The sequence below is a fragment of the Glarea lozoyensis genome (assembly GCF_000409485.1).
Source record: "Glarea lozoyensis ATCC 20868 chromosome Unknown GLAREA6, whole genome shotgun sequence".
In the NCBI taxonomy this organism is placed as follows: domain Eukaryota; kingdom Fungi; phylum Ascomycota; class Leotiomycetes; order Helotiales; family Helotiaceae; genus Glarea; species Glarea lozoyensis.
Window position 1 is genome coordinate 1882025 of NW_007361001.1, and position 22900 is coordinate 1904924.

Genomic DNA, 22900 nt, shown 5'->3' on the forward strand with positions numbered 1-22900 from the left:
TGACTGAGCTCGAAGGGCAGTGTTCATCATGTTGAAGGGGTTATTTTGGGGGGAGATTAGATGCTGAGATACCTAAGTAGATAGGGTAATCTTGTTAGTGTATTCCCGGTTGAATTGGAGTGTATGAGGAGATGCTTTATGGTGATTGCGAGATTGGTCTAATTGTTGGCGTGTTTTGAGATGCTTTTACGAGTTGTCGGGGGATTAGGGTGATGGTACGTTCTTAGAATACATGTGTAAGATAACTACATGTTCATATACCTACCTACCTACCTAGTCATACTTTGTAGAAGGCAACGAGGAGAGAAACAAAAGGCACATGGCAGTGTGTTTTGAGAAGTGAGCATCTGAGGATCCAATGTGTCACTTGTACTTTCTTCGCAGTTTCAGTACCAAAGCAACATGATACCTAGGTAGGTTTTGCAGTTTTTCTATATAGAGAGTTCTCCTCAACATATATACTTAGACATATTTGAGGAATTTAAGTCTTTCACTTAGTGGAAACAAGGGTAGGGGTGAAGTCAATACTGACTCCAGAAAGGGACATGGAAGCCTATATCCTGGTCTTTTCAGACATACTGTTAGATCACTTCATCCACTTCTAGGTGAGATGCTAATTCACATAATGGTTTACCTTATATACGGAATGTTATTGTCAAACTAATTTAACGGAAAGATGATAGCAATGATCCTTTTCTGGCAACAAAATTGGCTGTTGACACATCGTCGGTTAGACACTAGGTAGATATGTTCTAGTGGTTCGATATATGGTTGAATGAAATTCTGTTACGGCAGTAGAGCTTGCAGATAATCTTCCCTCTACTGATTGAAGCTTGTAGGTGGCGCACTCTGGGTGAGAGAGCACATGTAAAGCTTATGCCGTGTTGTAATAGTATTGTAAAATTATACAGTGTCACATCTCTACACCTTCGCTACACCTTCTATACAGCGTATGATTTCTTAAACGATGCGAGATTTGTAAACGGTGTTAGAACGGTAGTAAAATCGTAGTTGTACCTGAGATCTGCCGTGAATAGAGATACCTGACCCCCTCATCACGACATACATTCTTTCAGGTGCGGAACAGCGATGTTGGAACGAAGTAGGAATGGAACGGGTCAAGAAGAGGACTTGATATAGGCAGGCACCTTAGGGACGTAGGATTGGCGAGACGGCTAGATGTGAATTTTCCACCTGGGAACCACCTGTAAGGAGACCTTGGATTCTGCAGCCAGTTAGGAAGTAGAGGAAACACTTCGACTCAATTATCTGGCAGAGCTGCAGAGTTTTAAGCGTCACGATGATTTCACGACCAACACACAACTGAATCGAGCGGGCTTATTCTTAGGTACCTAGGTTGTAAGTACCTGAGGTTCAACCCAAACGCTGAAACCTCAGACCTTATAAGTACCTAGCGTAGGAACCTTCGCGAGGGGATCGGGCATGTAAATATCATGTTAATACCGTAATATCATCATGTCGTGACTCCACACCGTGTGAGAAGTTTACATGCGTTCTAGAGCATTTCTTTCGGCTACACCGTAAATTGTGTCACTATCATATCACGACGGTGTGGTCAGCCTGTGGATAGCATGTGGGAACTATAGCAACACGCGGAATATATGGATTCCCTTTGCCGTTATTTGAGCCCTTGTCACTACCTACTCGAGTCCGAGTGGCAATAAGTCATAATCTTGAAAGCATTATAGACAAAGATGAGCTTCAGAGCTTGTATTTCTAGCAGGAAATGCATAGAGGCGTTAAAGTCTAGTCACGACATCAAGAACTTGAAGTGTTATGGCTTTAAGTAGGTACATGCTATTAGAAGACAAATCAGACAACTGCAGGCATAGGTAAAATCAATAGGACAAATCCATTCTGTTCATGAGAGGTTTAGTAGTAGTTGTGATGTGGTGTCAAGAAAAATGCCTAATTCTTTCTTGAGGAAAGAAAATTGCGAGAAAGAGATCGAGCCGCGAGGGGGGGGTTTATAGTCGACGCTAGTGTGTGGTCCCACTTTTCGTGTCTTCCTTCCGTTGAATGAGGTGACTGTTGAAGCGGATGGCCAGGATGTGCTCTTCGGCAAGATAGGCGGTTGAGGTGAAAATAGAGAGATGTACTAAGCAGGTAGATCTCGGGGAGTACAAACGGTGTCAACATCATAGTGTTACCATGTAGTGCGGTCAAATCATGTGAGAGGTTTACACGCGTTCTGCAGCATATTTCTCGTTACACCATGTAGTCAATCAAATTTTGTTACTACCATGTCACGACGGTGATGGCAGCATGTGGATAGCGTGTGACAAACGTGGGGACACCTTAGCACGAGTCACATCTGCTACACCTCACTCGTGACATTTTTGCAATCGCGACGCTGAAGTGTTGTTTGCTTCTATTGAAATAGCACCCAGAAACAAGCGAGACGAAGAATCATATTGCCACTAATTCGCAAATTTTGGAAGTAATAAGTGTTTACTTTTGTCGCGAGATACTCACTCATCTAGTAACACATCTGCAGCCTTACGTTGTAGATCAGTAAGACGGCGGAGAGATCTCATGCAAGGAGCTTGAATGTACCAGGAGGCCAGCTCCTTCCCAAGAAAACGATCGACCTGAAATGTTTCTTCCAGGAAGCACACCTAGAAGTGTGTATGCAACATGCTTGAAGTACCCATCAACCTAGAAATGGTAATGGAGATCTTGCAAACTGCCCTGGCAAGCTTAGGCAAAGCCAGGATCTTGCTTCCCAGTCACTGATCAAAAGATGCTTGCAACGCTCTGGGATATGGGTTTGTGAACGCATACAACCACGAACAGACCTGATCGAGTACCAGGTACTTGGTAGGGAGAAAATAGCCGAGATAGTTTGGAAATAACTTCTAGGGAGCTTCAAGAAGTGATGTGACTTGACTTGTACTTCGTCGGTAAGTTCCAGATTGCTTTTGCAGTGATCAGGAAGAAACTGTCTTTGATTTAGGTGTGACATGATAGATTTCGTGGCGTCGTATACAGCTCCTAAGGTCGAGGTTCCCAGGTTGTATTGTTCACGAAGGCTGTGCTCCCAACTAAGCATCATCGAGTGCCACTTGAGAGACTATCGTTGATCTTCACATGGTTATATTGACGGCAAATCCTCGTCTGTCTCGGAAACAACATGTGCTGCCAGGATTGCCTGCGGACATATGCCATGAGTCACTTCAGCACGTCCAAACAAGAAGTGCTGTGCGCCAAACAAGACGTTTTTGTTTTTGGAACAGAAGTTTTAGGTATGATAAACATACGAGATGTGAACCATGGATGTGTGAGATGCTTGTCCACCCCAGGGCATGAGCAGCTGTTCATTTTCTGTATGGTGCGTTTCCTGGAGTGCCTGCCGGTTAACCCGAACATCAAACACTCCACTATATTATAAATGTTTATAGACTAGAAGTAGATGGCTGTAAGATATGTCACTGGGGTATCTATTGGTTTATTGATCATATCTTAGTCACAGACATGTCAATAGCATAAGGCATGTATTTGAAGATCACACCTTGTTGTTTCTTCTACGATTTACACAACAGCGACCACGTTGGACTCTCGGTCTGTGTCCTGTATCCTAGCGAGAGCCTACTCTTTACCGTTTATGATGCGATTCCGGGTCTTTGACAGGTCGTCTATGATGAGTACCTCGCTTAGCGAAACTGGTATTCAATCTCCAGATCAGCATTTCAAACAAATACTACCCCAGCGGGTTTTCTTAGAGATCTCAATCAAGGGTAAATGGCATGTGTTTAGTTTCATACTGCTTGAAGAAGCAGGCCACTGCATGATCTAGCCCTTGACAAACGGTCTGATTCAAGTTCTATGAAACAGCACGTTTTGGACAGTTAAACACCTTTCAGGCGGCCGACGACCGGATTCAACGCTGGCACACGATTAAAGATCGGCTCAAGGATGGCTATTAGCACGCTTATAAGTGAAATACCCCGCATACCATCAAAACCTTCTTCTGGCTGTCTACGCTATGCCCTCGTTTCCCCAGAAATCCCCACGCAACACCTACATAAAACAGCACACAACCAATGACACCACATACCAATATTCAACTTCTGAAAGTACCCCCATAGCAAAGCAAAGCAAGCCCATAAATAACCTACGCAAAACAATATCTCATATAATGTTTCGCGTTTTCTAAAATTAGAAGTGTTCTGTAAACATGATCGACATTGATCAAACATTAAGCGAAACGCGAATTTTGAGGGACTATTTTGGGATACACCTGTAAAAAGAAGTGTGCAAGACATTGGGAGAAGAGTCTACTACTTATGATGTAAAGTAAGAAGAGAAAGGTTCTACTATCATTGGTAAGAAGTTCTGGTTTTGGATGGGGTGAGGAAAAGATGGGATGTGGAGGTTGATCATGTGATCCTCTACCCCTAGTTGATATTTGTTTCCTGTTTCGTTTCTTCTATGCATGACATCTATGATTCCAGGGCTTGCGAGGTTCTTGTGCTCTAAATAGCCAGTGGTAACTCTCTTACCATACCCCGGACTCTGGAAACTTACGCATGAGGTTTTATTATCTCTAGGTTGTTGTGTCTCGTTCCATTCCCTACACCATGAACACTTGAACTTTGTATTGAAACGAACCACAGACAAGGTTATTAAACTTACGAGAAATCATAATGTTGCCTGGATCTTCGGTCTGTGTAGTTCATGCTACCAGCTCTCAACCGCACTCGCCTAGCATCAGACCTAGTCAAACACTTCATGGCATAACCATCTATGTTTCCTGAGAACCAAACTTTAGACAGTACCTGACACAACTTTCTGTATAGAATAGCTTGAACAGTAGATCTTAAAGTTTATAGAGTTATTGAAATTCATACCATGAGACCCTAAGATGACTTGCATATCCGAGAAACGATGGATGTGCCATGAGATGTTGAACCACATCTACTTAGGTTTTGGTAGACCAGCTGCTGTTTTTTCATTGGTAAAATCCATGTGTAGATATTCAGCCACAAGGCGTTTGATGTCTCGGCAGAGAAACTGCCAATATCCTTCAGTTGTTCCATAAACATTTCAACAAACAGTTCTCTAGACATAACAAGCAATAATTTGTAGTCCTGGCTTATCAGCGTTTTGGATAAGTTCCTAAATTGTAGCGAAGAACCAAAGGTCCAACTTTTTTGATTCAAGTTTTAACTTTTATCTTCCGGAAAGAACCACTACATTTCAGGACATTAGTACATCTCAGATCCCATATCACCTCCAACAATCCCCAACAACCCTTTACCCCCCCCCCAACCCCAACACCGCAAACCACATAAACCCCCCAGCAAATCACACCACCCAAAACAGACGACCGATCAAACCACATCACCCATTCCATCCAAGTCTCCCCTCCACACTACCAAATTCCCACCCCACCCAATTTAATAACAGACCATCTATTAAACCACCAAAATATTCAAGTTTAATAACGTGCGACATATTAATGGCAACACCGTCTTGACCAAAAGTGCAGAAAGGAATATGGCATGATGGTATGGGGGAGAGCATGAAAGATGTGAGTGTGGGGTGTGAGAAAGTTTGGTATGGGTTGAGGGGTTGTTTCGTTTGGAGTTCTTGGAGAGTGAGTGGGGGACGGGTAATTATTTTATTAAAGAATACGCTATTTATGGACTTGGAGAAGATTGTTGGGTTGTAAATACACGATAGGAGCTTAGAGAATATTCTGATGATATTATCGCAGATGATGATATGTATAGATACTAGGAGATCGAACTATCTATACCAAGATTCAAGTAGCTTTCAAACGTTTGTCTCTCACTTGTCAGGTATCCATGAACATGGAAACTATACCATGCTAGCAAACTAAAAGAAGAAACAACCATCCATAACCCCAGCTGCCCATGAACATGAGAGTACTAAGCAACCCAACAATCAGCCAAAAACAATATTGAATAAATATTCAAATAAATAAATATCCAATTGAGTTAAATCCAAGATTCCTTCCCTCAAGCCAATAATAACACCCCCAATATCACCTCACAAACAGCAGCAGAAGATCTAACAATAACGCCGCATCCCAGATACCACACTTCAGATCTTCTATAATAGTTTTGATTTGGATGATTCTATTCGAGCGGCTGTACCCTATACCACAAACAACGTCGATGAACAGGGAGTTTGCATGATGTGTTTTGAGAGGTAGGCATGATGGAGAGATGGAGGATCGAGAATGCTTGTTTAGCAGACGATCTGGAAGGAATGTGTGTCATAGGGATTATTGACAACTAGGAAAGACTGCAAGCAGATTTTGTGATTGTTAAGAGAAATTAGAAGAAAGAAATTGTAGAGAAATGAGAAAATCTAGAGATACCACAGCAAATCTCCGGAGCTCCTTCTCCAACATTCTCGACTTCAAGAACTCAACACCAAAAGAGACGTACACTGTACAATCTCCTCGTTCTCCAGACCCCAGGTTCAAAGAGAAAAGCTTACCACGGTAACTTCATCCCCCAATCCTCGCCCCGTCCAACGTTCCAACCCACGCAGATCCCACACCCATCACACACTTCTCCTTCCCAAATTCGCTCGAGAACCTACCTCTAACCAGCAACCCAAGACCCAAACCCCAAACCTACCCGTTCGCTCGCTACCAGCTTTCCGCTTGCAACCTCATATAATATCCGAGAGGCGAGTATGTAGGTCTCCCAAACCAGAACGCGCCTTGCCGTTTCTCCATCCGTCCGTAGTGTATGACACCACCAATTCTCCAAAACCCACAGACCGACATGGCGTCTTGAAATTCTCCGAGCGTGTCTTAGATGCCAAACCGGTTCGTCTGATATTTGACGTCCTTCAGCTGGGTGAGCAGATCCAAAACCAAGCACGAACCTACTGAGTAAAACACAACACCCCGAACCTATTCACCCGTCGATCACCCCCTCGAACACCTCCTACCCCATCACCAAACTCAGCAAGAAAAAATAACGTAGTCGTCGCGCAAAACGAAGTCCAACGCATAAACTCACCCCCATCCAAACCGCTATGACCTTCCACCACCCCAAGTTTCACCCACCCACCACCGTCCCCAAAATAACCGAGAGACGTCAACGCATGAATTAATAGCACCCAAAGGGAACATATAAACATCATGCCCTCATCCTCCGATCGAAAAGTTTCTCTTTCCCACAAAAAGTTTTGAATCGTTCATCGGCCCATTTCTGCTTCACCGACACTTCGCAGCCCTTCTGGGGGGTACGTAACATCCTTTCGCGACAATTCTTGTAACAAGACATTGTTATGTTATCTTTTTGTGGCTAGTTTTGTTTGTACTTGTTGGACGAGGGTCTGAATTCGAGGGTTCGTTGCGAGGTTCGCTGTTTGGTCATGCGTTATTCGATGCTCAAGCTTCAACTTTTCGGTTTTTTCGATTATGCATTTCTTTCGACGTCGACCGGGTAGACTCATGAGGCTTTCGCGATGAAAAGGGATTCGAAGAGAGAGGAAGGAGGTTCGTTGTCTGTTTCGAGGAAACGTTAGCTTTGGGTTTTTTGGCTGGGGACATCAAGCGAACTTCTCGAACACGACTGGAACAGTGCCATTTCAACCGGTGTTCGATTCGTCTGTTGCCATGAACTTGGCGATATGATACGATTCGCCAAAATGGTTTGACTGATGGGCGCAAGACGTGGTGGTGGCAGAGTTGTAAACCTCGAGCGAGTCTGGGTTACTGGAGGATTGAAAACTCTATGGCCCAAATCGACAGTACGAGTCGCGGAACCAACCACAGTGGGTTCAACAGAGAGAAAAGCTTACTGAACATGGAATGAGAGATGTCTCGAGTAAGTCTTAAAAGTCGGGTTCTTTGAATTTTGCGATTTGGGACTGACTCAACGAAGATGTTAAAACTCAATTTTCTCAAGCGAGATAAGTTTTCAAGTTGATGGGTATCGCTGGAAACAAAGGGAATCGTATTAGCGGGGAAAAATCTTGCGGTGTCTCTACCAGGTAACGATCCATTGCCTTTTCGCGCCTCTTTGAACGATTCCACGCAAGAATAAACCCAGGTTGGTTCTTTCTTTGGTAGCGGCCCGCGATGTCAAGCGATGATTAGTGCATCTCTCCAATCAAGTTGACCACATTGGTATCTACAAAGAGAATTTGGCAACATGGAATTTTCAGGATGGCAATAATAATCCATTATTGTCGAAAAAGAGCAGCTAGATCGGAAAAGACAAGTGTCTGAAGCAAATTGCTTTCATCTTCGAAATGATTCAATATCCCATTGCCACTTTGCCGGTCGGTGATTGCACTTGAATTACGCTGCCCATCATTACGTCTATGAACAGAAACTTCTGGCTGTTTATTGTTTCTGTCGGAGAATTAAATCCATAACATAATGCTATATATACTATAGACCACCCTTTTTACCACAGGCAAGATTTGTTGCCTTGGCTGAACAACGAAGCGATACGCGGAAGAAACTTGTTTGATATAATAACATATCAGCAAGGGATATTGATAACTGTAGAGAGACCGTTGCAAACCAGGAATGAAAATTAGAATACTCGGATTATCTTGCGCTTCGGTGGCTCCGATTAATGAGTTGGCGACCTGAACAAGACCGGCCATCAACTTTGACGTGCGGGCCCAATTATAAACAATGATATGGAAGATGACAGTGGAAAGCACAAGCAGCTTGGAGGTGTTACCACAAATTCGTTTTGGAGTAACTTGCTTAGTGGATACCGCTTGTTGCCCTTGATTGCGGTACCATGGAAACATTGAGCCAGTGGCGAGAGAGGCGATCCTTCGTGAGTTCTGGTAGGCTCTTGACAGTCTTGTCTCTACCTCTACTCACTGGAGTAAATGGATGAAATTATCAATTGAACATTGGGGAATTTGGAATTTCTTGATTTCCTGTCATCAATATAATATCTGAGCTTACGACATGCCAATTCTGAGCATATCAATATGAAAACCAGCGCACGTGTCCGCATGAGGCAGGCAATGCATCAACACACATGACATGGCGAAAGAGGCACCCTGTCGTTCGCTCTCGCCATTCACACCGCTCAAGACTTGGGTTCATTTACTACCCCTGAGATATTTGAAGGGTTTGTTGCGGACCAGGCAGAAACAAAAGCAGACAGCGACGAAATTAGGAAATGCTTGCGCGCGGGTAACGTCAGTCGTGACGGTACCAAAACGGTCCAGACGACATAGGTTTGTGATAGTTTTCTCAGTTAAGAGTGGAAACAGTTACTTGAGACTGTTAATGCTAACACAGCTTGCAAACAATTCGAATCGAGGGATATAGTCCAGCTCTTATACGGAGTACTGCGCATGCATAGTTTCATGCTTATAGGGATATATGTGCTGCAAAGCGCTGAAATCGGGGTATATGATCATCTAAGTGTGCCTGGTATTGTCATTGGATTTTGTCAGATATCGTAAAGCGACATCGAGGAGCTGGGGTCGACGGCACAGGCCTTGCCTCGCCACGCCCGGAGATTAAAATTATAGAGCAGCAACCCGACAGCATGCTGCAGGAAGCTTCTGTATCGGGAGGTCTATCCACTCAGATAGTATTGTTCTTGCCAGAAGTACAACACCATCAGTAAGACAAAAGTCGACTGGCGTAGATCTTGCTGCCATGTGACCTTTTTGCGACGCTCTCGTGGCTCTGTTGCCATGGAACCGAGCGGACGGCTCGACTGTGTTAAAGATAGCGGAAGTGAAAGCTCCTTATCCTCTTTGAGGAAAAAAATGTAACTCCAAGGCACAATGGCGCCACAGACAATACGATCCTTGTCGCTGAGCGAACAGATGGCGATCCCTCCAACAGAGGGGGGTTTGACTGAGTACCTCGGTTGGAAAGATGCTATATTTTGTCGTAAGTAATTCCGCCGATTCCGTAGTGAGGTGCTCGAAGAGCTTTCGCTTATCTGAGACGATGAAGAACTCAGTTCGGCTCAATCAGCTCGCTGCCATGTTTAAATATCTCGAGCGGCCGCAGCCGTCTTTACCCATGGTTCAATCATCCACTAACTCGCAGAAGATCTTGCAAGCTGAGAAGCGTACTAGACAATTCTCAAAGCAGATCCAAGGACGTAATGTGCTGATGACATGTTGCGTTACTTTGTGAAGGTCAAATAGTTGCGCAATGCCTTTCTATCATTTCTGTCTATACATACTTGTGACTTGTGTCACAGAAGGCTGTGAGAAATGCACATGTCTGGAGAGAATTGGAGCTTTTCTTGGATGGGCTACGTACTGAATCATATAACGGTAGTGTAATAGTCAAGTGAGAATACTACCGATGTATGATTCTACTTCACACAGCGACTGAGTGTTTGGGTTTAAAGTCTCGGTGGACAGAACAGAGTGAACTTATCTTGTTCATAGCGGAAGTGACCAAGCATATGACACAATCGATGCGCCTACTGAAATTGGCAAGGAGGAAATGTTGTATAGCACTTCGTTCGCCATGGAGATGGTGTTGAATTCGGGATATGGTAACAAAAAGCCGCATTCTTTGTTGGCCGATGATTCGGGACCAGTCAACGACCACCGCGTCGCATGAACGGACGCCAGTGTGTTGCTTCAGATCCTAGCCAGCTCCGGGGGTATGGATCAGCCCTGCAGCGGAACATACAGGGTTCAGAGAATGGTATGAGTACCATGGCAGGCACTCGATGTGTTGAATACCCAGTACCCCAACAGTTATCTCGACAGATGCGGTCTCTCGAACACACGTTGAATAAAGTGGATGATAACGCGTCTTGTGTATTGAAAAGCGCGTGCGAATAATAAACGTTTCTCGTATGCTGGGCGCGGCTCCCCGCAGTACCGTGCTCGCGGCGCCATTTCATTGAGACATGCTGCAAAGCAAACCCACCATCAATCTTCGGCTGTTTCGGTTAGCGGAGATAACTTGTCCCGCAGCGGCTGAGATTGAGTTGGGCTCGAGCTCGATGAAGCTTATTCTAGAAATTTGGTCGGAGATTTTGGAAGCTCGAGCATGGCGTAATAATAAGCTTACTTAAGTTTTTGACGACTGGGGATCGGTAAGAGAGAGCGCGAATAGCTCTGATGTCTTGTGAATCTTAGGATGAAATGTGAGAGAAGTGGGCAATACTTGATGAAGATGTTGTGTTGGAGTCGTGTAGCTCGTACCAAGATTCGAAGGTAACCCCGAAGGTGTGGATCGCTCGATCTTACTCCCTATAATACTCGAACTATGCGTGGTGCCTGGCGTCTTGGTTATAGAACAGCTGTGCTGCTATAATACTGCAAGGTTCAAGCTGTACAAGTCGAGTATCGATATTATTGATGGGGAATAATACTTTCTTTTCCTTGTCAGTAACAGGAACGACATCAGGAGTTCGTACGAGTCCCACTTGGCTAAAGCTGCTCAATATGACATTGAGCACATCGAACCATTGGCCAATGAGAATCGCGGCAGCTTGCACCTGTAGCATTTTGTGAAATAGCTGGCCCGTTATTTCACAAATAGAGTCTCCATCATTGGAAGGTATCTGTTAGCTTCTTCAGCATCATACGGCCAATGATAGCAATACCACAGAGCTCGAAATCTGAACGTAAAGTTGTCCTTTACGTAACGATCAAGAAGCGAAATGCATGTCTCTTGACCATTTGCATGTCTCTTGATCGTGAAAATGAATACCTCTAATAAATTTCCACCAACAGGTGTAACACCTCACTGCAATTTGTGGTTCGCCGTCTTGGCCACTCGAGATGCTTCAAGTCAAGATACAGGTACAAGCGAGCCAAGTGATAGTTCGGATGAAGCGTTATCCTGACGTGGTTCCAGATATGGACGGATGACCATGCTTCGGCGATCCTCCGAAGATGTCAAGTCGAACCAGGGACGACCGACATAGTGCACGAGCGGCTGGACCGAGCGCTCAAAGAAATCCAGTCCATGGTGGGATGATTTGGGGTTTGCCCAGCTCTGCTCTGACCTATGGCGACAAAGGAAGAAAAGAACTTCGTTCGAAGAAGGCGCGCCTGGAAGAAATGCAGTCTTTCGTCTGTGTGCAGCGGGACAAGACCCAGCAACGCAAAAAAAGATGCAAAATGTTTAGACTTGGAGGACACTTGGTTTGCATGAAACCAATAGGAAATCCGTTCTGTTGTAAATTGTCGTTCTTATGGAAATTCAGCAATGGACCGTCGCGACTAGAGGGCTGCCATCTGTTATCAATAGCGAAAGAAGCGGGTGATTGAATGATGTGCTTCGGCAGTAGACCGGAGGTCTTGTCGAGCAAGCGAGAATAGGTCGTCGGAGTATTCCAAAGTAGTAATGTCCATTTCCGCTGTCAATTTCTCGTTTTTGACCATTCCAGCCTTTAACACTGCTACGCGTCAGGCTATTGGTTGCTCTGTGAAGCGACGCATCCCGCTTCCGAGAAAGGAATTCAAATAATTTTCAACCCTGACTTTTCTGACTCTAGCGTTCGCACCCCGGACAATAGCACGTTATCGTTGTCGATACGTGGGGAGGTGGCTCGAGTTGATACTGTAGAGTTTGGGCTGGCATCCTGCAAATCATCTGTACGACGGTGAACAGATCTGTCAACCTTGAACCATGTCAAATAATGTCTGAAAAGGGAACAGGAGAATCTCCACTTCCGACTGGAGCCTGTTCATGGAAAAAATGTCGCTTGCCCATTATTGTGGGATTTAAAACGAGATCTGGATCAGAAGTATGTTGATACGTGCCCGCAACTGGAATAGCGATTGCTGAACGAGGCAACAGGTCGTAGATTTTCATTTAAGGGACATAGGATCTGCAGAAAATCAAACCACATGTGGCTATCGTTCCATGACGGAGCTAGAGAAGTAGAATACTCACGTAGCACAAATGTTGAGAGCGACAAACGCGCATTATTACTGCACGATGCTTCGAATTTCAGTGTCGTTGTGAAAATGTCCCAGTCTGGTCTCACTTTTCGACCCCATTATTGGTGTTTGCCGCGCTCCGCATCGACTAGTACCCGCGCCTAGGATGCCGCAGTCATTTCCGGTAGACGCAAAACAAGACCTAAAAGAGGTAGAAAATATTGCCACATTAGGATGCATTTGCGGCTCTGTTTGAATCGTGAATAAAATAATCCGAGAGGAGTCATATTCGATAACAATGCGAAACAACAGTGCCATGAAAAGAAAAGGCGAACGCGGTGAACCTCCGTATCTGGGCAAGAGCACTTCGTGAAGCTATCGCCACTTCTCCGCGCCAGCACGAATACGGAGTGACCCTGGATGTACTCCGTATACTTGATTATTGAATCGAGAGCCTCTTTGGCAGATACGCACGGTCAATAGTGCCAGGGGAGAGCACTGCGCATGACATAGCACTGCAGGGCAGGTCGCGGAGAGGGGGCCGCGGAAAGGAACATCTGGCATATGAGTTCTGGAATCTGCATCTCAACGACATCTGCCATATCGAGATCTGTCTTTGGCGGGCGGTGGAGATACAATGTATACTCTGACTGACTGAGGATTGTGCTTGTGTGCGCTGCGCGTTGATATTCCATTGCGGTGCCGTCTGCATCGAGGTTCGCACATCGGGATTCCTTTGGCCCTTTTGGCCCAGGCGAGGATGGTGAGCGTGCCGAGAAGCTTGTCGAGGGCAGCGAGCATGGGCAAGGGGTATGGATATGGATGGCGGGACCTTTTTTGGAAGCTCCCCTGAGCTCTGCTGCCCCCCAGGTCCTCGGAGTTCGATGCTGTTGCAGTCGTGATGTGCGCTCAGACGATCCCGTTGAAATGTCTGTGGGCTGCCGATTTTCAACGTCGATGCCACAAGACCCAGGCGACAAGTCGTTCGTACCAGAGAAAAGGAGTTCCAAGCAGCAGCCACATCGAGTTATCGAAAACGGGAGACGAGACGACATTCGACCGAGAAGCGCAATCTATCCCAACATCAGCCCAACCCGCCAGGGCCATTGAACGCCCGTGGTGGGTAGCTTGGCCTCGTCTCCAGATTTGGAGCAGATGGCAATGCAATCAACACCGCTCGCATCCCCTCCCATGAACGTCCTTACCAGAGTTCTCCCCCCTTCGCTCCTGGCCCCCCGGTTGTGCCTGTCCCCGCGCAGCGCGTGTCGGTGTCCAATGATCCCATTCTCGCAGAGGAAGAGCCGTAGCAGCTCTGCCCGCCGCTCGCCGCCGCCGCCAGGAGCAGCAGGGTGGTTTTCGCCCTCAGCGATAGTTGATCAAGGCCATGGCGAAGACTCGGTGGGTGGCATTCGCCGGGATCGTCGAAGTTGAGATTTTGACGAGCCGTGAAGTGTCGATAATACACCAAAGCGGTAAGTTGCGTCGAAAGAACCTATAAGAGGGGCTTGGTATGATATCAAAACGCTCAATCGCCGCATCCACACGCTGACTATGACATGCCGGGTGCTAATCCGTCGCGTCGGCGTGTTGGAAGGCCTGTTGAAGTTGCGAGGATACTGTAATATGTACTGTATTATGGGTGGAGGTGAGGCGGGGATGTTGTGTGGCTCGATGTTGCTGCTGGATGTTGCTGCTGCTGTATGAATTCTCGCCTCCACCGGCACTTTTGGTCTGTGCCGTGCCTGCTGGTCCCAGACGAGCAAAGCGCAGGGCAAAGAGGGGAGCGAACTGGCTGGAGAATGGCTGAGTGGAGAGGCCCTAGGCCTAATCGACACCGTTCTTGGGGGTTTGCCAGTCGCAGCGAGTCTTCCCGGTGCCGTTGAGAGAGACGTGACCAGGTAGACGAGCTCGAACTGGTGGTGGTATTGGAACGTGCAAAGCACGTCTCGTCTGCCTCCGTTGCAATTTCTGTACAGCTGCATCTGGCATCTGGCATCTGGCATCTGGCACCTGTGGTAGCAGCTGTGGTTGTGGAGGTACATACCTGTAGCTTGCTGGTGCTCGCTCTCTATCGACCTCTCGACCTCGATCGTCTGCTGGGTGCCCAGGTGCGCGAAGGGTCAGAGCCTCCACTTGTACTCGCTTCTGGTACGGACTCTGTCTGCTACTTGCTACCTGCTACCTGCTACTGCTACTACTGTACTCTGTACTGTCTTTTTCCATCACCTCTCGTCATCTCCCCTTCGAGGTCATCTTCCACCCCTACCACGTCTCAAGTATCCTCTGCACCGCTCTGTACCTTGGTCTTGGGATGCCTGCGTGGATCTGCCTACGAGCTAAACTCGACTCTGACCTCAAGTACCGCCTGCTCATTTCCAATCTCTGTTTGCCGCAAACGCTCAGATTGTGGCAGCCACGTCTTTACCAGGGCCCTCACATCCTGGACTGCTGGAGCAGCTGGACCTGGAGCTGGAAGCGTTGGGACTAGCCGCGAAGTATCCTCATACGTCTCAAAAGGAAACGACATCGCTTCGAGCGCGCTGGAGGTACCTGCTACTTGCCTGCTCACTGCTGTGTACCATACAACCTTCTGACGGGTCTCTGGTACTTCGCTTTGGGCTCACACCTCGTCCATCCAGCACCACAGCACAACATACAGCTACTTCCATCGGACTGCAGAGAAACCTCATACCTCACGCCGCTCCCCTCGCGGCTCACCACGCAGCTACTCAGTCCTCGACACGGCATCAGAAGCTCGATCTCCCCGTCTGGAACCTCTCCCGCGACGCTGTCAATACGAGTACCTCGACGCGCAGTGGATCTTGTCTCGTCGGAACGCCAATCGCCAGGCCGGCTCTCACACACGCGCACACGAAGCTTTGTAACAGTCGTCCTCGTTGCCCATCTCGACGTCTCCAGCAGATCATTGTCTATTCGCGCGCCCCTTGGGCCTCTGCTCCCCCTTCGACCATCATCGCATCAGGCCCGTAGCTCCAGCGCGGCCTCGATCTGGTCTGGTCTGGACTCCGGTGACCTTTGCACATTCCGGCCGTCCCTTCGAACTGTGAACGTCACGGTCCACTTGGATTCTGATATTACTCGATCCGGCTGCGGCAGTCGTCCGCTAGGCCACAGCCAGTTAGTCCTCGTCTCGACTAGGTACCTAGGACGACCCATTCTGCGTAACGGTCAAGGTCCACACCTCCCCATCACCCAATCAATTCTCCGACCCTGACTATCTTTTGCTCCTCCCACACAGCTTTAATTCCCCCAGGCGCGGTCCTATCAAGACCGACTATTAGCTCGTCCATCTCCTCCCTTCTGCACGTTACCTCAGAAGAACGAGTACCTCTGCCAGCTGGCCAGCCCAAGACACGGTACTACTGACCTCGAGCTCCAACGACCACTCGTCATCTGGACTTTGCTCTGGTCGCTGTTAAAGCAAAGAAGCGTCCCCTTGACGTGCGATATCGTCGATCAGCCTTGCCTACGTCTTCGTCATCCCGGCTGACTCCGTCTTCATTTTACATTGGTTCAAAACTCCGCGCACTGATTATTCCAGAACTCCTCCGCAGCTGCAGATACTTACCCCCGAGAAGAGCCTCCAAAACGTTCACCCCCCCAACTGGCATCAAACCCTAAAGCGCTCGGCGCATCGCATCACTCATCTGCTGGTACAGATCCTTACCTCAACTTCAATTTCGTGGAACCGTTTACGCCGTCGAACCGCCCAAAAGTCAAAGCTCAAGCCCTACCCGGTTTGCCTCTGGGCTTCAAACAGGTCTTGAGCACATCTATATCCCCGCCAATATCTTTCTATGACACTATTTTGAGCGGTTATGCAGTTCGAGGGCCTTCTATTTTAGCTCTACCCCATCTTACCATTAATCCATATCCCAGGACAAAGCTGCTTCTACCGTTCATCGACATATAATCCAGCTTGGGACCAATCTTTACTTCTAAAGGGGTGCTTTCGATCATACAGATTCTCAGAATCCTAGTGCTGAGCACTACCATCAGGATGAGTGTCGTTCAGTCCACCCACCAATTTGCAGATGCAGCCACTGCCAGGATCCAGGGTTTGAGAAGGTATGTACAGCTACCGAAAGCTTCCCTTCCTATCATCTCCCCACAACTTGTACTAAATAATGCTGTGTATAGTGAGCACTGCGAACTTCACATTAGGCAAAAGCCCTTGCACGCAAAGGTCGCTGTTGGGAAAGAGAAAGGTAAATTCCCTAGACGCCGCCGCCTTTGTGCCAAAGAAGTTGTAGCTAACACCATCTTCAAAGACCGCAAGCCTGTTGATCCCCCGCCAATCATACAGCTGATTATCTCTCCTCAATCGGACCCTTCACAAAATTATTTGCAAAGTACGAGTTCTTCCAAGCTAAGTATTGTCTACTTACTAACTTCCACTCTTCAGGTCCTTATTTCTTTATGTCATGTAATCTCGTCGGCGCGTCGGAAGGCAATTTACCATCAGGGCCGTTAGGGACGGCTTTAGCTGGCACTCTCGTATCTTCGTTACACCGCTTGAAAGACTCGAGCAACAATGATGGCGCCTTTTTTGTTTTCGGCGATTTGTCCATCAAGCTTGAAGGTACTTTCCGGTTACAATTTAACCTGTACGAGATGCGCGACAAAGAATGTTTTCACATTCAATCTACGCAATCCGATCCTTTTATTGTGCACCCCCAAAAGACATTTCCTGGAATGTCGGAGTCTACGTTTCTTACAAGATCATTCAGTGATCAGGGGGTTAGATTAAGGCTAAGAAAGGAACCTCGGACCTTGCTCAAAAAGCGTGGACCAGCTTCTGACGATTACCAGCCGAGACAATATAACCCTCGTTCCTCGAATACCTCCACTCGCCCCCAACAGAGTCGAACTCAGAGCTTTGGTCAAGAACGACAGGAAGAACAAGAATCTTCCAGACAAAGCCACGTCGAACCGATCGAAACCACAAACCTACCAATTCACCAACAGGCACATGTACAACCTGCTGCCTATGATGCTCGTCCAGTTGGAGCATCTCGCCCATACACTCATCAATCCCAACAATCTTCAATCTCTCTAGGATCATCTTACAGTGACGAAGGACCTAACAAGCGTCCTCGAACCGGTTCAGAGCATAGCTCTACTTACAGTCAACAACTCAGTCCGCAAGACGCATATCCTCCGAGAAATTTCGACCAATCTTATCCCAATTCATTTGCTTCCCCAACAGGGACATATAATAATAGCGGTAATTTCACATTCGTTTCCCCTCCACCTAGTGGAATATCATCTCGCGAACCTTACTTTTCGCAACGTATCAATACCCAACCGGGTCATTCGCCATCATTCGATCAAAGCAGCCACAGATCACCACAATCGGCACATTTTCCACAAGCACCCCAAATACATCCTCTCCGATATCAGCAATCGCTTCCTCATATGGGCGGACATATGGGTACCTCACCTACCCAACGTGGGGCCTATGACTCTTATGGGCCGAGGACGCAGATGACACCTGCTCTAGGGCAGCTTGCAATGGGCCCTCCTCAATTTGGACGCATGAATACCAGCCCTACAACCTATAGTCCGACTGGAACTTCGATGGGAGCAATGGGCCGAGCCAGGGAATATGAATTCCCACTTCAGCAACTACAACATGTGTCCACGGCTTCTCTTGTCGGGAATTTAATGTCAAGCAGTGCGCCACACGAGACCTCGATCAGTGCCCCAGGCGAATTAGAGAGGCTCGACCAGAGTCAAGCATTCTAAGAGCATAGGTCAAGGATCACATTACTTAATTGCCATACATAATCCCTCACGAGAGTGATTTTCTCCGTTTTGGATTGGCGTTGTTTGTAACAAAAGCATTGTTCTTGGAAATTTCATGGTTAGGAAAGAGAGACATCACACACGATACATTTCGTTGCATATTTCATTTGGTCATTTGATTTAGCATCGGCACGACACCAGCATAGCGCAGGCTTTCCAGTTGTATACGTAGGGACAACGGGTGGATTCAGTACAGCACAGTGTTGAAGGCGTTGGGATCGGCATTCAGCAAACACACTTATACCAATTTCAATTTCCTTATTTCGGGGTCTAGTCCACGGATTTTAGACATAACTTCGATTTCTGGAACTTTCATGTATCTTTGGGCGGTTGGCAACATTGTTGAGGGAGGGTTAAAAGAGTTTCGAGCACAAGGCTTTCGGCATGGGGAATGAGTTTGGATACATACCTTGTAATTGGAAAGATTTCAAGCAAGAAGAAAGAGGTTGGATTACTTGGCAACGACAAATACGTTTATTGTTCATAAGGCGCAGGCGCATTTATATATTGATGCCCACCATAGAACACATTGTAATGTCTTGGATACAAAAAGATACCTATTTTTTTTATCATGTTGGGGCCCTGGGAAAGTGGCTCCTTTTGTTCGAGAAAAAAAAGGAATGGCTTTGGTGGTTTGGTTTTGAAAAAGAGCGAGATATTATTCTTTTGTAGTTTATACAATTACATACATGACTGAAAATCATTACTCATTTATGAAATGATGGACTAGCAATTGGTGATTGATTGATTCATTGGTGGGGTTTTTCTTTTTATCATTCACGGCTTGCTCGAGTGAGGGAGTGGGACAGGGTAATATATATGCATCATGCCAATTAATCTCCCCGTTCATTTGTAGTACTTTAGGTTGGTTTATTTATATATTGCGGTGCGATGAAAATTCTCCGAGATCATACATCCCTGTTTACCCCACGTTACGACTCTGTCGATCTTTTTCTGTTTTGGACAATTCGGATATTGGGACTTTAGATGGTTAGATGAGGGTTTTTCTAGGCTGACGTTTTGGAGGGTGGGATTAATTGTTTGATTGATTGGTAGATTAATTGATTGTGTATGGATTTTGGGGTGGTGCCTGGAGGGAGTGGAAATAGATATCTTGGGTGGTGTTGATGAGTGTTGATATTGGGAGCTGGGGCAATTATTGAATTTAGATTTGTCAAGTGATGGACGTATTGAATATGAATTTCTATTGCTTGCGAGTGTTTCCCTGGAATTGCAATCAATAACTAACTCAACCAGATCAGCAGTCACTAGACTTTCCTTGAGTTTGATGAAAAGCCCGCGATTTTATAAATAGCTTCGAATTTCGAGGCTGGGGTTATCCTCGATGCTGGTTCTTTTTGTTGAGGGAAATGATGTGAAGGGTTCTTTGAGGTAGTATCTACATTGCGAGCTCAAAATAGGTTGTTTGTCCGCGAGGGGAGTAGCTAGTGGTATGCCCACTCTCTAGGCGATCAGAGCGGAAAAGGGGGTTGGCAATTGGGTATCGCGGCGACATCGAGAGGAAATGACGAGTCCATACCCTCAGTTCTACGCGTAATGTAGAGATATTCTTCAACGCGAACTGACTTGCGATAGCATGGAATGCGAACGCAGATGATGTATCGCTTCTCTCTGTCCGGGACTTGCAGACCTTTCCCCAACCATCCAAACAAGAGCACACCAACAGCCGTCGACTGATCAAGAAAGAAGAGCTCATAATACCAGATATCTCGAGATATCCTTCAAAAACATCCCTCCACACCTCGACGCGCATCCATCCCTCCAAAAACCCCGCAATTCCGGCCAGACTCCCCCAAAAATCACACAAAGTGAAGAAAGCTTCAAGCCGCAAAAAGTTTTGTTGCACATCGCACCCTCGAAAACGACGATCTGAGAGCCTCGTGTAGCCTCGCGATTTTCGAGTTTTTCAAACGCTTATGTAAGGTTTGGCGCTAGCGTTTAGCACCAGCCTCGCCGTTGATAGTGAATAAAGCGAAGGAAGCTTAGAGGATGTTCGAGGCTTTTGTTGCATATCGCACTAATGTGACAGGTCGACAACAGAAATCTGAGAGGTTTGTAAAGTCTTTTGTGTTGAGAAAATGAAAGGGTTTAGCACTAGCGTGAGGTCATGGGCATTGTGAGCATCCATGGACTCGAAGGTTAGTTAAAGTGAAGAACGCTGGATGGTGATATGATGAGTTTTGTTGCATGTCGCACCGCCTATTCTGTCGATTTTAGAGCCCTGCAGCTCTGACATTCTGAGGAAGTCCCAAAAGAGTTAAGGTTTTGGCGCTAGTGTTGAGGCTTAAACTTTCGGTAGTAAATGCGGGAAGGCGGCAATGGTTTGTGGCGCCGCATGATGATCAGACGATGAGACTGAGGTGACAGAAAAGGCTGCACTTGATGTTGGAACTGGATTGACATGCCACAATGTAGTACCAGAAGGTTCGCAAATTTCCGTTTTGAATAACAAAATCCCTGACATCGTTGTCAAGCATAATTGCATGTGGATTTTCTGTAGATTTCCTCTCGATTCGGGAGGTATGGTGCTACTCTAGGCATTAGCAATAAATAGAGCTTTGCTTTCCACTGGGTAAATATGGGTAACAGATATAGGTACCTGATTGGTCAAGGGTATAATCCGTTCTCACTACCCCCCCCCTTGAAGTCATCTCCGCAATGAACAGGCTTCTCGTCTTCAGCCGTTAAGTGCCGTCGTAGAAATCCACACAGAGCACAAAAGAATACGAATGGCTCCCTGTCGTACTTGAACTAGATCGTTACTGACCTAGCTCGGTACTCATATATCAGAGAGTGACCATAAATAGTTCTCCCAAGATTTAACATCACACTAGCACCAGCCAATTACTCCAGATAGCAGGCAAGCAAACAAGGGTTTGTATCAGTTAGTTCCATGGTAAAGCTGGCTGAAGTGCGAATCCATAAGTCTAAAATTGAGCAGTTCTGACGTCCCAATAACCTCATCATTCTAATTTCAGGTATGGTGTTGCGAGCGGTAGGCAATAGGCTGAGAAATTAAGGACGATACGCATTAGATATCGTTTACCAATGATCTGCCTCCGCAGTCTTCACCAAAATCTGGACCTCAACCGAAGATTCAGGATCTTCAGGCCTATCACCAGAAGTTCGACCGTAGTTCTGTTCTTAGTCAGTTGTATAGATTGAAATTGGTATTGGGATTTTTGAATGCTGAAAGATATGACCGCTGTCCAAACATGCGCAATCAACCGGAAATGTCAATAGCCAAATGGAACTCAAAGAAGGCAATACTTTCCCCACAAGTGATGCACGATTCTAGTATGGCGCTCGATTCTTTGAGCCACAATAAAGATGACAACCCCGAATAGCGGTATAGGGTCTGACAGTGACGCTACGATCAACTCAAAGCCATTGGATGCTCTCCAATGATAGTGGAGATATCCAAATCAAGATTGTACCATATCGAATTTGCCGTTTTCACAAGGTCACATCATGCTCGTTTGCATTATTGGTAAGAAAGCGTTCGAAACCAGTGGATGTCTTGCTCGTAGACATATGTATGTACAACTCCGAAATCCCCACGCAATCGTTCCGACCTCACATCATTCGTTTCTCGAGCTATCAAAGATGTCAGCATTATTTCCGATGCTGTACGGTCGCAATAAACGTACTCTCCAAGGATTGTTGAGCTCGAAACCTATGGGCGCATCTGCATGGTCCGTTTGTCCTCGTAACATTCCGGTCAATCTCCGATCACGATCCATCACTATACATGTTTAGTAACATTCGCGACGCTGGTTTAAGTATGATTACTTTGCTGCAAGAATGTTAATCAATGTACCAAACTACTATAGATCTCTGCAATAGACCCAAGCATCTCGGATACGGAAACTCACTCTGTCCCATTGATCCACCGAGTGACGCGCTCTCTTCCCTCCATTCTGCATGTGTCTAATTTTTGATAACCCTGCTCCGCTGACACCGAAGAACTGCACACCTTAGTATATTGCTTGATTCCGATGCTTTGTCGAGGGGCGGGGAAGACGAACGGCAGTCATGATGACATATGGAAAGAGGGCTTCGAATGGAACACCCATCTCGGCGGCAGAAATTTAATTCTGGTACTGTAATTAGCATGTACACTATCCATAATACAGCAGCAAAAGACCTACTATGCGGTTGTATTGGTCCAATTGTCAGGTTTATG

The 22900-nt window shown here is 46.4% G+C and overlaps 3 protein-coding genes across 3 annotated transcripts; 1 reads left to right on the top strand and 2 right to left on the bottom strand.

The window, feature by feature from the left end:
- Window positions 1-14688: 14688 nt before the first annotated feature.
- On the bottom strand, window positions 14689-15391 carry GLAREA_02942 (uncharacterized protein; the record flags this gene model as incomplete). Its single annotated transcript, XM_008088027.1, has 2 exons — window positions 14689-15009; window positions 15218-15391. 2 exons carry the CDS (start codon window positions 15389-15391, stop codon window positions 14689-14691), a joined length of 495 nt encoding a protein of 164 aa, XP_008086218.1.
- Window positions 15392-16885: 1494 nt separating this feature from the next.
- Window positions 16886-18633, top strand: GLAREA_02943 (uncharacterized protein; the record flags this gene model as incomplete). The annotated part of the gene is made up of 4 exons (XM_008088028.1): window positions 16886-16953; window positions 17026-17093; window positions 17157-17237; window positions 17291-18633. The coding sequence occupies 4 exons, from the start codon at window positions 16886-16888 to the stop codon at window positions 18631-18633; spliced, it is 1560 nt and encodes a 519-aa protein (XP_008086219.1).
- A 3123-nt stretch (window positions 18634-21756) lies between these two features.
- On the bottom strand, window positions 21757-22599 carry GLAREA_02944 (uncharacterized protein; the record flags this gene model as incomplete). Its single annotated transcript, XM_008088029.1, has 3 exons — window positions 21757-21852; window positions 22365-22459; window positions 22590-22599. The coding sequence occupies 3 exons, from the start codon at window positions 22597-22599 to the stop codon at window positions 21757-21759; spliced, it is 201 nt and encodes a 66-aa protein (XP_008086220.1).
- Between the last annotated feature and the right edge of the window lie 301 nt (window positions 22600-22900).